Source organism: Coregonus lavaretus (assembly GCF_964263955.1).
Source record: "Coregonus lavaretus genome assembly, chromosome: 5".
NCBI classification, from domain to species: Eukaryota; Metazoa; Chordata; class Actinopteri; order Salmoniformes; family Salmonidae; genus Coregonus; species Coregonus lavaretus.
In genome coordinates this window covers 29608142-29621865 of record NC_139992.1, presented here as the reverse complement: position 1 = coordinate 29621865, position 13724 = coordinate 29608142, and the positions used below count along the sequence as shown (strand labels likewise).

The following is a 13724-nucleotide window of genomic DNA, read 5'->3' as shown; positions in this document are numbered from 1 at the left end:
TGCGTGCGCGTACAGTTATGCTAAAACACACTGGCTACCCAGGGGAGGTAACCCCACTATGAAATACTAAACAGTCATTACAGAATAGAGATGAACCACTGTAGTAAGGGGGTGCTAATGACAATAGGATGAACCCCAAAGCGCACATGCACTCACGCACACGCACTCGTGTGCACGCACACACACACACACACACTGGGAAAGAAGAGACTTACATGTTTTGACAGGTTGGCGCTCTTTGAGTCGACATCGTACCTGGAGAAGAGAAGAGAAACACACACTGTTAGAGGGGCATGGAGATGACAGCAGTACAGCTGGGAGCAGCAGGTGATTCACAGAAGGGGGCACTCTCAGTTAGACCGCTCAGTAAATGTATAAATCAATGATGTCACACAGGGTATTATTAAGTCTTCTTGTGCTTTTCAATCATTTTAGTATCCTGAAACGTCAAAGTGGATGACTCCCTGGGTGTTTAAGTGTTTGTATATGGCCTCCCGAGTGGCACGGTGGTCTAAGTGCTAGCTGTGCCACTAGAGATCCTGGTTCGAGTCCAGGCTCTGTCACAGCCGGCCGCGACCGGGAGACCCATGGGGCGGCGCACAATTGGCCCAGCGTCGTCCAGGCTAGGGGAGGGTTTGGCCGGCAGGGGAGTTGCAGCGATGGGACAAGACTGTAACTACCAATTGGATACCACGAAATTGGGGAGAACAAGGGGGTAAAAATATATTTAAAAAATAAGTGTGTGTGTGCGCTTGTGTTTGTATCCTTGTACCAATGCGGGTGTCTGTGTGAGCCAGTTCGGGAAGGGGGTTGATGTCCAACAGGGCTGCAATCAGCTGCAGATTCAGGAACCAATTCAAAGTAATTTCACAGTCCAGGTCATTTTACACAGCTACTAAAATTAGATGTCTATTTTTTAGGTAATATTTGAAAGCAATTTTATGGAGACTGAGCCTCACGTAGCTGATAGAAAAGCAGTGGTACAAAGTCACACTACTATAGCCCATGTGGTTTTTCTGACAGAGAGAACCATTACATTTAATCGAAACAAACCACCAAGGAGAAAGGACCAATGGTTCTCAGGCCCTGGTTATAGCTACAGTCTGCAGTGTTTCCCCTATATGCAAAAAGAAAAAGGAAAATAATTTTGGGGATGGTAAAACATTTTCAGTGTAAACTTAAACAACTAAAACCATATATAAATTATGTAAAAAAGATAATGGAGCAATCTAGTTTTTAGGAAGAGCATCTTTGAGAACTAACAATGTAAAATGTAACAATCATCAAAATAAAAACTACTCTCAGGGAGAATCTAAAATTCCCAAAAAGTCATGGCATGCAGGCCCCATTGATTTTGTTAGTCACTCAGATAGCATAACAACAAGGCATAAGCCATGGCAAAATGTGTATGATTTCAGGAAATGAGCTTTAAAACAGCAACATTTTGACTCTGTGGTTTTAGATGCCCCAAACTTTGCCATTGGTCACTCCCACTACCCCCTCCCCCACCATACGTTTGCCACCGCTGCTGAAAAAAACAACACCATTAGTCCCATCACTTGTTTTGGTATGCAGCTGAGACTATTGAAACATTGACCACTGAATAGCTTTCCAAATCCCAGACTGGAGCTTTAACAAAAAGGATGAGCAACACTGCTATAGAACATCAGCCATAGAACATAGAATCCATTTAAATCACATATTGAAACATCACCTCCCCACTATCACATAGGCCAGAACTAGACATAATTCTGTTGACAGAAAACATTATGTGTGCCTGAAGGGAAATTGCATATTCAATCAGGCCAGTGTTTCATCCACTATCATCTCTGTCCATGTTGTCTCTACAGGATGGCCTTACTCAATTACACACATCAAAACAACCAGTAGGCTCTGATTCTGTTGATGGGAAATGAGAAGGAATATCTGACTCTGTGTGATACTCGTGGGTCTCTGGGCTCTAGTCCTGTGCCAGCCTTACCTAACAAACACACACACACACACGTCGCAGATGGACATGCACGGACACACACACACACACACTCTCCCCGTCTAGCAAGCAGGAGACATTATGTGGCATACTGCCACTGTCAGTGAAATGGGATGGTGTACAGTCATGGTCAAACGTTTTGAGAATGACACAAATACTAAGTCTACTGCCTCAGTTTTTATGATGGCAATTTGCATATACTCCAGAATGTTATGAAGAGTGATCAGATGAACTGCAATTAATTGCAAAGTCCCTCTTTGCCATGAAAATGAACTTAATCCCCCAAAAAATGTCCACTGCATTTCAGCCCTGCCACAAAAGGACCAGCTGACATCATGTCAGAGATTCTCTCGTTAACACAGGTGAGAGTGTTGACGAGGACAAGAATGGAGATCACTCTGTCATGCTGATTGAGTTAGAATAACAGACTGGAAGCTTTAAAAGGAGGGTGGTGCTTGAAATCATTGTTCTTCCTCTGTTAACCATGGTTACCTGCAAGGAAACACATGCCGTCATCATTGCTTTGCACAAAAAGGGCTTCACGGGCAAGGATATTGCTGCTAGTAAGATTGCACCTAAATCAACCATTTATCGGATCATCAAGAACTTCAAGGAGAGAGGTTCAATTGTTGTGAAGAAGGCTTCAGGGCGCCCAAGAAAGTCCAGCAAGCGCCAGGACCGTCTCCTAAGTTGATTCAGCTGCGGCATCGGGGCACCACCAGTGCAGAGCTTGCTCAGGAATGGCAGCAGGCAGGTGTGAGTGCATCTGCACGCACAGTGAGGCGAAGACTTTTGGAGGATGGCCTGGTGTCAAGAAGGGCAGCAAGGAAGCCACTTCTCTCCAGGAAAAACATCAGGGACAGACTGATATTCTGCAAAAGGTACAGGGATTGGACTGCTGAGGACTGGGGTCAAGTCATTTTCTCTGATGAATCCCCTTTCCGATTGTTTGAGGCATCCGGAAAAAAGCTTGTCCGGAGAAGACAAGGTGAGCGCTACCATCAGTCCTGTGTCATGCCAACAGTAAAGCATCCTGAGACCATTCATGTGTGGGGTTGCTTCTCAGCCAAGGGAGTTGGCTCACTCACAATTTTGCCTAAGACCACAGCCATGAATAAAGAATGGTACCAACACATCCTCCGAGAGCAACTTCTCCCAATCATCCAAGAACAGGTTGGTGACGAACAATGCCTTTTCCAGCATGATGGAGCACCTTGCCATAAGGTAATAGTGATAACTAAGAGGCTCGGGGAACAAAACATCAACATTTTGGGTCCATGGCCAGGAAACTCCCCAGACCTTAATCCCATTGAGAACTTGTGGTCAATCCTCAAGAGGCGGGTGGACAAACAAAAACCCACAAATTCTGACAAACTTCAAGCATTGATTATGCAAGAATGGGCTGCCATCAGTCAGGATGTGGCCCAGAAGTTAATTGACAGCATGCCAGGGCATATTGCAGAGGTCTTGAAAAAGAAGGGTCAACACTGCAAATATTGACTCTTTGCATAAACTTAATGTAATTGTCAATAAAAGCCTTTGAAACACTTATGGAATGCTTGTAATAATACTTCAGTATACCATAGTAACATCTGAGAAAAATATCTAAAAACACTGAAGCAGCAAACTTTGTGAAGTCCAATACTTGTGTCATTCTCAAAACTTTTGACCACAACTGTATTGTCATTCTGAGTGTACTGTCAGAATGAGCTTTGGGATGTTTGTTATGTAACTCACAAATCACTGGAGGCACTGCAGCTCTAATGTTATATTCCATTGAAACAGATCACTTACAGTCATGAAAACAGAATTTCCAGAGACACACAGCACAAAGGCATGTGTTTTGTATTTATTCAGCCGCCAAAACAACTGCCCCACGACACCTAACACACACACACAAACTACCACGTGTGCGTGCGCATATTTGTGTATAGGTCTGTCCATGATGTACAGTATGCGTGTGTGGGTGTGTGCGTGCGGGTGTGCGTAGGGCTGTTGCGGTGACCGTATTACCGCCACACTGGCAGTCATGAGTCATGACCGCAGTAAAATTCTATGTGACCGTTGAGTCATGGTAATCTCCTCTTATGCACTCGGGACATGTGTTCGTTGTACAACTCCCTAATGATCATCAGGTCACTAATGGCCTGGTACTCAGGGCTCTATTGTCCCTCTAACCACTCTGACATCAATGCAAATGCCATCAAAAATCACATCAAACACTTATCATTAAAACAGTATGTGCTTTTAAAACTCACCTCACTGTGATTGATACATTTTAAGAAAGGAGTTCAACAACAGGTTTAAACTTAGTGGAAAACATGATTGTTGTGGATGTTGTTTCAAAACCTAACACAACGAAATGGACAGTGCTTTCTAAGGTGATGATTAATTCAAAAAACACCCACATGCATATTAGAGCTTATGCATCTGCATAGGCCTATACTGTATATAAACCCAAGCCTGAAAACCCCCTGAATTACGATAATGATTATGCTGTTATACAATACATAGCAGACGGCATATTACACATGGCAGAAAAACATAAAAAAAGACTGATTTAAGATATCTTTGGTACATAATTGTTCTAGCCTAAATTAAACAAATTCAGAGTTAGCCTACAATTATAGTGAATGTATATTTGATTTTGAATAGCCTAGTAATAGGGCATTTTTGATATTTTCATAATTAATAGGCAGACACATTACCTTTAGCTACAGAAAATCTCACCACCATGCGTTTCCTCTCCTCTCCTTCTCAAATCATCAATAGCCTATAGTCGCATCATGCAGCCCATATATTGTTTAATTTCGAATGACTCTAAATCTACCGTATAGGACCTGCTTCAAATTATCAATTTTACGCTCAACATAGCCACTTTATATGCACACTCTCGCTCCGGAATGGGAAAAACATCCTTCTATTTTATTCAGCTATGTTCAATTATATTATTTTTACTATAAAATCATATAATATAAAATAATGGTTCAGGACTTAAACATATCTTGCCTGCTAAATGAACAAGCCTACAGCCAACGGCATGCCGCAAAGCCAGATAACATACAGTAGGCCAACTCATATTCTGTTCTTCTGAAATACATTTTATTCATATCATAATGTTTCTTTAGACGGACCTTCCTAAAATAAATAATGGATTTATTGTGATGGTGTATATTCAATTGATTTATTATACTTTTTTAAATGTAGATCTTCCAAAGGCGAGCATCAGCAGCTTGTATGCGTGCACATGCTTGTGGTGTGTGTGTTTGTGTGTGTGTGTTAAGCCTCAGCTCTGACATTAACACAGCCCAGCAGCACTCCATCACTCTCTTGTACACCTCTCTCAGGAACCCATTTGACTAGATTTCCACTCGCTTGCCTGGGAAAATTCTATTTCAGACCAGGATAAACAAGAATGAAAAGCTGCCCTAACTAACCTTTAAATACAGGCTTCCACACAGTCAAGAAACCAACCGAGCCATAACATGAATGACAGAATATTATTCCATGTCTACTCTGACACAAACCAGAAAGAACTACAAGGAAGGAAAGAGAGAAGGAGACAGGGGAAAAGAGATGAAGGAAGAGAGAGTGATCAGTGGGGGGAGAAAGAGAGGGAGAGGAAAAAGAGGGAGCGAGAGGAGGGAGAAGCAGAAGAAGGGAGAGAGAGAGAGAGAAAAAAAGAGAAAAAAAGAGCGTGAGCATTCTGAGCAGAGCCATCGGTGGAGGATGTAGAATGTCCTGATGTTCGCCCACACACACACACAGGTCGTGAACACACGCACCCCCCTTAACACACACACTTTTTCTCTCTTTCTCTCTCACACACACACACACACACACACACACACACACACACACACACACACACACACACACACACACAGTGCCAGCCCATTTACATTCCCTCCACCTGGCTGAATTGCATTAGGGCTCCCTAGTCTATTTATAGCCTGTCATGTAGTCCTACCTCCCCGACTGTGTGTGTGTGTGTGTATACGTGTGTGTGTGTGTGTGTGTGCGAGCGAGCGAGTGTGTGATGGATGAAGTACGTTACTTCATGCGTGTCTAAATTATAAACATGTGTCACAGTTAACACACTCACACGTTTGGAACACGGCTACACGTGTTACGTAAATGCAGACTTTGTGTATGTTTGTGTGTGTATGTGGTGCGGTTATCCTGAGCTCAGTAAAAGGCAGAGTAATAACTCCTGTCCCCCTCTCATTAGAGTGAGAGAATTGTGAGTCACGCTTGTCGGTTCTCATCACCAGGGTAAAAACAACGTCGTCATTACACACACACAGTCACACGGCATGAATCCATAGATGTAGACTACATGACCATGAGTATGTGGACACCTGCTCGTCAAACATCTCATTCCAAAATCATGGGCAATAATATGGAGTTGGTCACCCCTTTGCTGCTATAACAGCCCCCACTATTCTGGGAAGGCTTTCCACTAGATGTTGGAACATTGCTGCGGGGACTTGCTTCCATTCAGCCACAAGAGCATTACGGACAATTAGGCCTGGCTCGCAATCGGCATTCCAATTCAAGGTGTTCGATGGGGTTGAGGTCAGGGCTCAATGCAGGCCAGTCAGGTTCTTCCACACCGATCTCAACAAACAATTTCTGTATGGACCTCGCTTTGTGCACGGGGGCATTGTCATGCTGAAACAGGAAAGGGCCTTCCTTTGTGTTGCCATAAAGTTGGAAGCACAGGATTGTCTAGAATGTCATTGTATGCTGTAGTGTTAAGATTTCCCTTCATTTGAACTAAGGGGCCCAGCCCGAACCATGAAAAACAGCCCCAGACCATTATTCCCCCTCCACCAAACTTTACAGTTAGCACTATGCACTGGGGCAGGTAGCGTTCTCCTGGCATCCGCCAAACCCAGATTCGTCCGTCGGACTGCCAGATGATGAAGCGTGATTCATCACTCCAGAGAACGCATTTCCACTGCTCCAGAGTCCAATGGCGGCGAGCTTTACACCACTCCAGCCAACGTTTGGCATTGCGCATGGTGATCTTAGGCCTGTGTGCAGCTGCTCGGACATGGAAACCCATTTCATGAAGCTCCTGACGAACACTTGTGCTGAGTGTTGCAACCGAGGACAGACGATTTTTACACTCTACGCGCTTCAGCACTCAGCGGTCCCGTTCTGTAAGCTTGTGTGGCCTACCACTTTACGGCTGAGCCGTTGTTGCGCCTAGACGTTTCCACATCACAATAACAGCACTTACAGTTGAAAGGTGGCATCCCATAACGGTGCCACGTTGAAAGTCACTGAGCTCTTCAGTAAGGCCATTCTACTGCCAATGTTTGTCTATGGAGATTGCATGGCTGTGTGCTCGATTTTATACACCTGTCAGCAACGGGTGTGGCTGAAATAACCGAATCCACTAATTTGAAGGGGTGTCCACATACTTTTGTATATATAGTTTTTTACAGTCCCAGTCAGACCAATTCACATGGAGTAAATAATGCTATTGGTGTAAATAGAGATTTGTGTATCATTCAATTAGTTGTGTGTATTCAGTTAGTTGTGTGTTCAGTTAGCTGTGTCGCTCTCAGTAAAGGAATGTGGCTTTTACTGTATTAATTCATAGGTCCTAGTTGGTCTTTCAGATGTTATGACAACGGACACTGACACACACACAGCACTTAATCTTTCACTCTCGTATCGGCGAGAGAGGGCCCACGCGACCTCCTGACCCCTCGCATGTCAGAGAGATTTAAATACCTACACACATACATATACAGCCACCAATTGTGCAAGTTCTCCCACTTAAAAAGATGAGAGAGGCCTGTAATTTTCATCATAGGTACACGTCAACTATGAGACAAATTGAGAAAAAAAAATCCAGAAAATCACATTGTAGGATTTTTAATGAATTTATTTGCAAATTATGGTGGAAAATAAGTATTTGGTCAATAACAAAAGTTTCTCAATACTTTGTTATATACCCTTTGTTGGCAATGACACAGGTCAAACGTTTTCTGTAAGTCTTCACAAGGTTTTCACACACTGTTGCTGGTATTTTGGCCCATTCCTCCATGCAGATCTCCTCTAGAGCAGTGATGTTTTGGGGCTGTCGCTGGGCACTCCCTCCAAAGATTTTCTATGGGGTTGAGATCTGGAGACTGGCTAGGCCACTCCAGGACCTTGAAATGCTTCTTACGAAGCCACTCCTTCGTTGCCCGGGCGGTGTGTTTGGGATCATTGTCATGCTGAAAGACCCAGCCACGTTTCATCTTCAATGCCCTTGCTGATGGAAGGAGGTTTTCACTCAAAATCTCACGATACATGGCCCCATTCATTCTTTCCTTTACACGGATCAGTCGTCCTGGTCCCTTTGCAGAAAAACAGCCCCAAAGCATGATGTTTCCACCCCCATGCTTCACAGTAGGTATGGTGTTCTTTGGATGCAACTCAGCATTCTTTGTCCTCCAAACACGACGAGTTGAGTTTTTACCAAAAAGTTATATTTTGGTTTCATCTGACCATATGACATTCTCCCAATCCTCTTCTGGATCATCCAAATGCACTCTAGCAAACTTCAGACGGGCCTGTGTGGGTAGTGTGTTACTGATGGTAGGCTTTGTTACTTTGGTCCCAGCTATCTGGAGGTCATTCACTAGGTCCCCCCGTGTGGTTCTGGGATGTTTGCTCACCGTTCTTGTGATCATTTTGACCCCACGGGGTGAGATCTTGTGTGGAGCCCCAGATCGAGGGAGATTATCAGTGGTCTTGTATGTCTTCCATTTCCTAATAATTGCTCCCACAGTTGTTTTCTTCAAACCAAGCTGCTTACCTATTGCAGATTCAGTCTTCCCAGCCTGGTGCAGGTCTACAATTTTATTTCTGGTGGCCTTTGATAGCTCTTTGGTCTTGGCCATAGTGGAGTTTGGAGTGTGACTGTTTGAGGTTGTGGACAGGTGTCTTTTATACTGATAACAAGTTAAAACAGGTGCCATTAATACAGGTAACGAGTGGAGGACAGAGGAGCCTCTTAAAGAAGAAGTTACAGGTCTGTGAGAGCCAGAAATATTGCTTGTTTGTAGGTGACCAAATACTTATTTTCCACCATAATTTGCAAATAAATTCATAAAAAATCCTACAATGTGATTTTCTGGAATTTTTTTCTCTCAAGTTGTCTGTCATAGTTGACGTGTACCTATGATGAAAATTACAGGCCTCTCTCATCTTTTTAAGTGGGAGAACTTGCACAATTGGTGGCTGACTAAATACTTTTTTCCCCCACTGTATGTCTGCATGCACACGCATGCGTGCACACACAAACACAAGGATGCACGCACACACACACAAGCGTGAAACACACACTTTGACAGGACACTAGGCAGGGACACCAATCCGTACTGACAATGCATACTGTAGATATACTCCTTTATACACTATAAACACAACTACACAAAGTAGTGAAAAAGACAGAGGCACATACAAATGTTTAGTTTTACTTACAAGTCAAATCTCAGATTCTGTCGTTCCTCAAAGAAATAATCCAAGATGAATTTACGAACAAACTCTGGGTTGAGATTGTTTTCAATCACCTCTGTCCTTCCAAACTTTAGAGAGAGAGAGAGAGAGAGAGAGAGAGAGAGAGAGAGAGAGAGAGAGAGAGAGAGAGAGAGAGAGAAAGAATGAAAGAAAGAAAAGGTTGAGGGTCAAAAGCATGCAAGATATTTCCTTCAGTTTAATGGGGGTATTTGACAGACTACATTCGTGACATGCAATTGATTTCTAATAGAATTGACCGCTCAAAAAAATTTGATGGTGCATCACAATTTCAAATAAATAAATGTATGAAAATTGAGTATTCATTACTTGAGAGTGACATTACCGATGTCAGAGGTATGCCTCCCAAATGACACCCTATTTTCTATATAGTGCACTACTTTTGACCAGGGCCCGTATGGAATAGGGTGCCATTTATGACACAGGCAGAGTAATAAATGCACATAAACCTAACAGAGCTATCTATAGCGGTGATATGGGTCTGATATTACAGTAATTATTAATCATAGGGAAAATATGCAGAGATGGGGAATCTAACTGAGTTATGATTGGGTTGAGGATTCATTTAATCATTTACTTGTATAAATATTGATGTTTGAGTGCTAAAGATCATGTCGAATATCAGGCCTTTTCAATTCAGTCTCTGGTGTACTGTGTAGGCTAACTGAAGGGGACTTACCTCTCTCCACTCCTTATTGCCGATGCCTTGTGTGTACAGAACGCATACTAGATGAAGAGGGAGAAACACAGAAAAACCAAGTTAGACAGGGGACACTGCATGACATTTTGAGTGTGAAGAAAATGCATTACAGGGTTACAAACATTAAAGGAGGAATGTTTTATCGACACCAATGCTCTAGTGGGAAAAAACTGAGTTCATTCATGGTGTACATATTTCAGTAGGGCTTTGAGAATACACAGCATAATAAGCTCCTGTTAAGGTAGTGGCACACACACACACACACACACACACACACACACACACACACACACACACACACACACACACACACACACACACACACACACACACACACACACACACACACACACACACACACACACACACACACACACACACACACACACACACACACACACACACACACACACACACACACACACACACACACACACACACACACACACACACACACACACACACACACACACACACACACACACACACACACACACACACACACACACACACACACACACACACACACACACACACACACACTTAATCACTTACTCAGCAGCCCAGAGGAGAGCTGAAGCCAATTAGCCTCTGTTCATATGCCTCTTACAGAGAGAGGGAAGAGAGAAATGTAGTGAACATAAGAGCAGCCTTTGTCCCTCCATCTCTGACATCTCTCTCACACTCACTCTCTCCCAGTCTCTCGCTCTCCCCTCACTCTTGTATCTCTGCCTCACTCCCACTATCTCTCTGGATCTCTCCTTCTCTCCCTTCAATTTCAAAGGCACACCCAAAGAGAGCTATACGACCCCTACTCTCCCCACAGTAAGTCTCACCTGAGACCTGAGAAGAAAAGGCCAGAGTTGTCCCTCTGTCCCCCTATCCCTCCCCTGTCCCCTGGCCTTGCCTGGCTCCTCTCGCTGCCCACTGAAGCAGCTTAATTCTGGGAGACTTGAGCAGCAGCACTCAGCATGATTAAGATGGCCACTCAGCACAAGTGCCTCCTTACATGAATGTATATGGCCCTGGTCCTGGCTCATCATCATAAGCCTATCATCATTAGTCACATAGCCTCCTTCTCCCTAATCTTCGCCACAGATCCCATACATGAATATGAATACATCTGCCTTGAGAATATGACCCGTAACATATGAGTGGAGTCACTCTGATTGACTAACGAGGCGTAAGAATGAAGACGCCCTGTTTCTATTTTGGAGGGGAGAGGGGGCGAGACTCGGAGACAGAATTTAGAGATGCTGAATATAGAGATCAGCACCAAAACAATGATGACAAGTTTGACGCACACTGACATCAAGTACAGGAATGTGTATGTGTGTGTGTGTGTGTGTGTGTGTGTGTGTGTGTGTGTGTGTGTGTGTGTGTGTGTGTGTGTTGTGCTCACGTCATGAGACATACCCAAAGAAAGGAAGAAAGAAAGAACAGAATAAAAAACTTACAGAAATTAATGCAAGGCTACTGGAATACAAGAATGTCAAGACAGGCAGACAAAAGGCCTGAAAGAAAAGAAAAACAGAAAGATGAAGAGCATGTGTGAGGCATTCCAACCAGAGAGAGAGAAAGAAAGAGAGAAATAGAGAGAAAGAGAGAGAAAGAGAGAGAGAGCAAGAGGGTAAATGGAGAGAGAGAGAAGGCAACAATGCCACAACAATACAGAGCTATTAACCACATTACTGATTAATACACAGCCCAGTGATTCATCAGTAAATGATTACATAATAACGTAAACATACATACATACATACCAGTGGAGGCTGCTGAGGGGAGGATGGCTCATAATAATGGCTGGAATCGAGTCAATGGAGTGGTATCAACCACATGGAAACCACGTCTTTGATGTGTTTCATACCATTCCATTGACTCCATTACAGCCATTATTGTGAGCCCTCCTCCCTTCAGCAGCCTCGACTGATCCATACATACAGTCGTGGTCAAAAGTTTTGAGAATGACACAAATACTAATTTTCACAAAGTCTGCTGCCTCAGTTTTGATGATGGCAATTTGCATATACTCCAGAATGTATATGCAAGGCTGGAGGACAAGCATGACGAGGACAAGGCTGGAAATCACTCTGTCATGCTGATTGAGTTAGAATAACAGACTGGAAGCTTTAAAAGGAGGGTGGTGCTTGAAATCATTGTTCTTCCTCTGTTAACCATGGTTTCCTGCAAGGAAACACGTGCCGTCATCATTGCTTTGCACAAAAAGGGCTTCACAGGCAAGGATATTGCTGCTAGTAAGATTGCACCTAAATCAACCATTTCTCGGATCATCAAGAACTTCAAGGAGAGAGGTTCAATTGTTGTGAAGAAGGCTTCAGGGCGCCCAAGAAAGTCCAGCAAGCGCCAGGACCGTCTCCTAAAGTTGATTCAGCTGCGGGATCGGGGCACCACCAGTGCAGAGCTTGCTCAGGAATGGCAGCAGGCAGGTGTGAGTGCATCTGCACGCACAGTGAGGCGAAGACTTTTGGAGGATGGCCTGGTGTCAAGAAGGGCAGCAAAGAAGCCACTTCTCTCCAGGAAAAACATTCTGTAAAAGGTACAGGGATTGGACTGCTGAGGACTGGGGTAAAGTCATTTTCTCTGATGAATCCCCTTTCCGATTGTTTGGGAAAACACCTTGTCCGGAGAAGACAAGGTGAGCGCTACCAGCATCCTGAGACCATTCATGTGTGGGGTTGCTTCTCAGCCAAGGGAGTGGGCTCACTCACAATTTTGTCTAAGAACACAGCCATGAATAAAGAATGGTACCAACACATCCTCCGAGAGCAACTTCTCCCAACCATCCAAGAACAGTTTGGTGACGACCAATGCCTTTTCCAGCATGATGGAGCACCTTGCCATAAGGCAAAAGTGATAACTAAGTGGCTTCGGGAACAAAACATAGACATTTTGGGTCCATGGCCAGGAAACTCCCCAGACCTTAATCCCATTGAGAACTTGTGGTCGATCCTCAAGAGGCGGGTGGACAAACAAAACCCCACAAATTCTGACAAACTCCAAGCATTGATTATGCAAGAATGGGCTGCCATCAGTCAGGATGTGGCCCAGAAGTTAATTGACAGCATGCCAGGGCGGATTGCAGAGGTCTTGAAAAAGAAGGGTCAACACTGCAAATATTGACTCTTTGCATAGACTTAATGTAATTGTCAATAAAAGCCTTTGACACTTATGGAATGCTTGTAATTATACTTCAATATACCATAGTAACATCTGACAAAAATATCTCATAACACTGAAGCAGCGAACTTTGTGAAGACCAATACTTTTGACCACGACTGTACATTTCTTTGCACCAACTCTCTTGCACTGGCTCTATACACTCAGATGACTCTCCCCACGCACTCACACATACTACACTGACACTCCAACACACACTTCACATACGCTGCTGCTACTGTGTTTATTATATCCTGATTGCCTAGTCAATGTGACCCCTACCTACATGTACATACTGTATTACCTCAATTACCT

The 13724-nt window shown here is 43.8% G+C and overlaps 1 protein-coding gene across 1 annotated transcript in view; it reads right to left on the bottom strand.

The window, feature by feature from the left end:
• Positions 1-13724, bottom strand: part of LOC311129132 (copine-8-like) — a 126634-nt gene that overhangs the window by 81048 nt on the left and 31862 nt on the right. Inside the window, exons 3-5 of the mRNA XM_084161424.1 lie at positions 10212-10258; positions 9479-9582; positions 216-255 (exon numbers count right to left, since the gene is read on the bottom strand). Of these exons, the coding sequence (XP_084017550.1) occupies positions 216-255; positions 9479-9582; positions 10212-10258 (191 nt within the window). The remainder of the gene's footprint in view (positions 1-215; positions 256-9478; positions 9583-10211; positions 10259-13724) is intronic.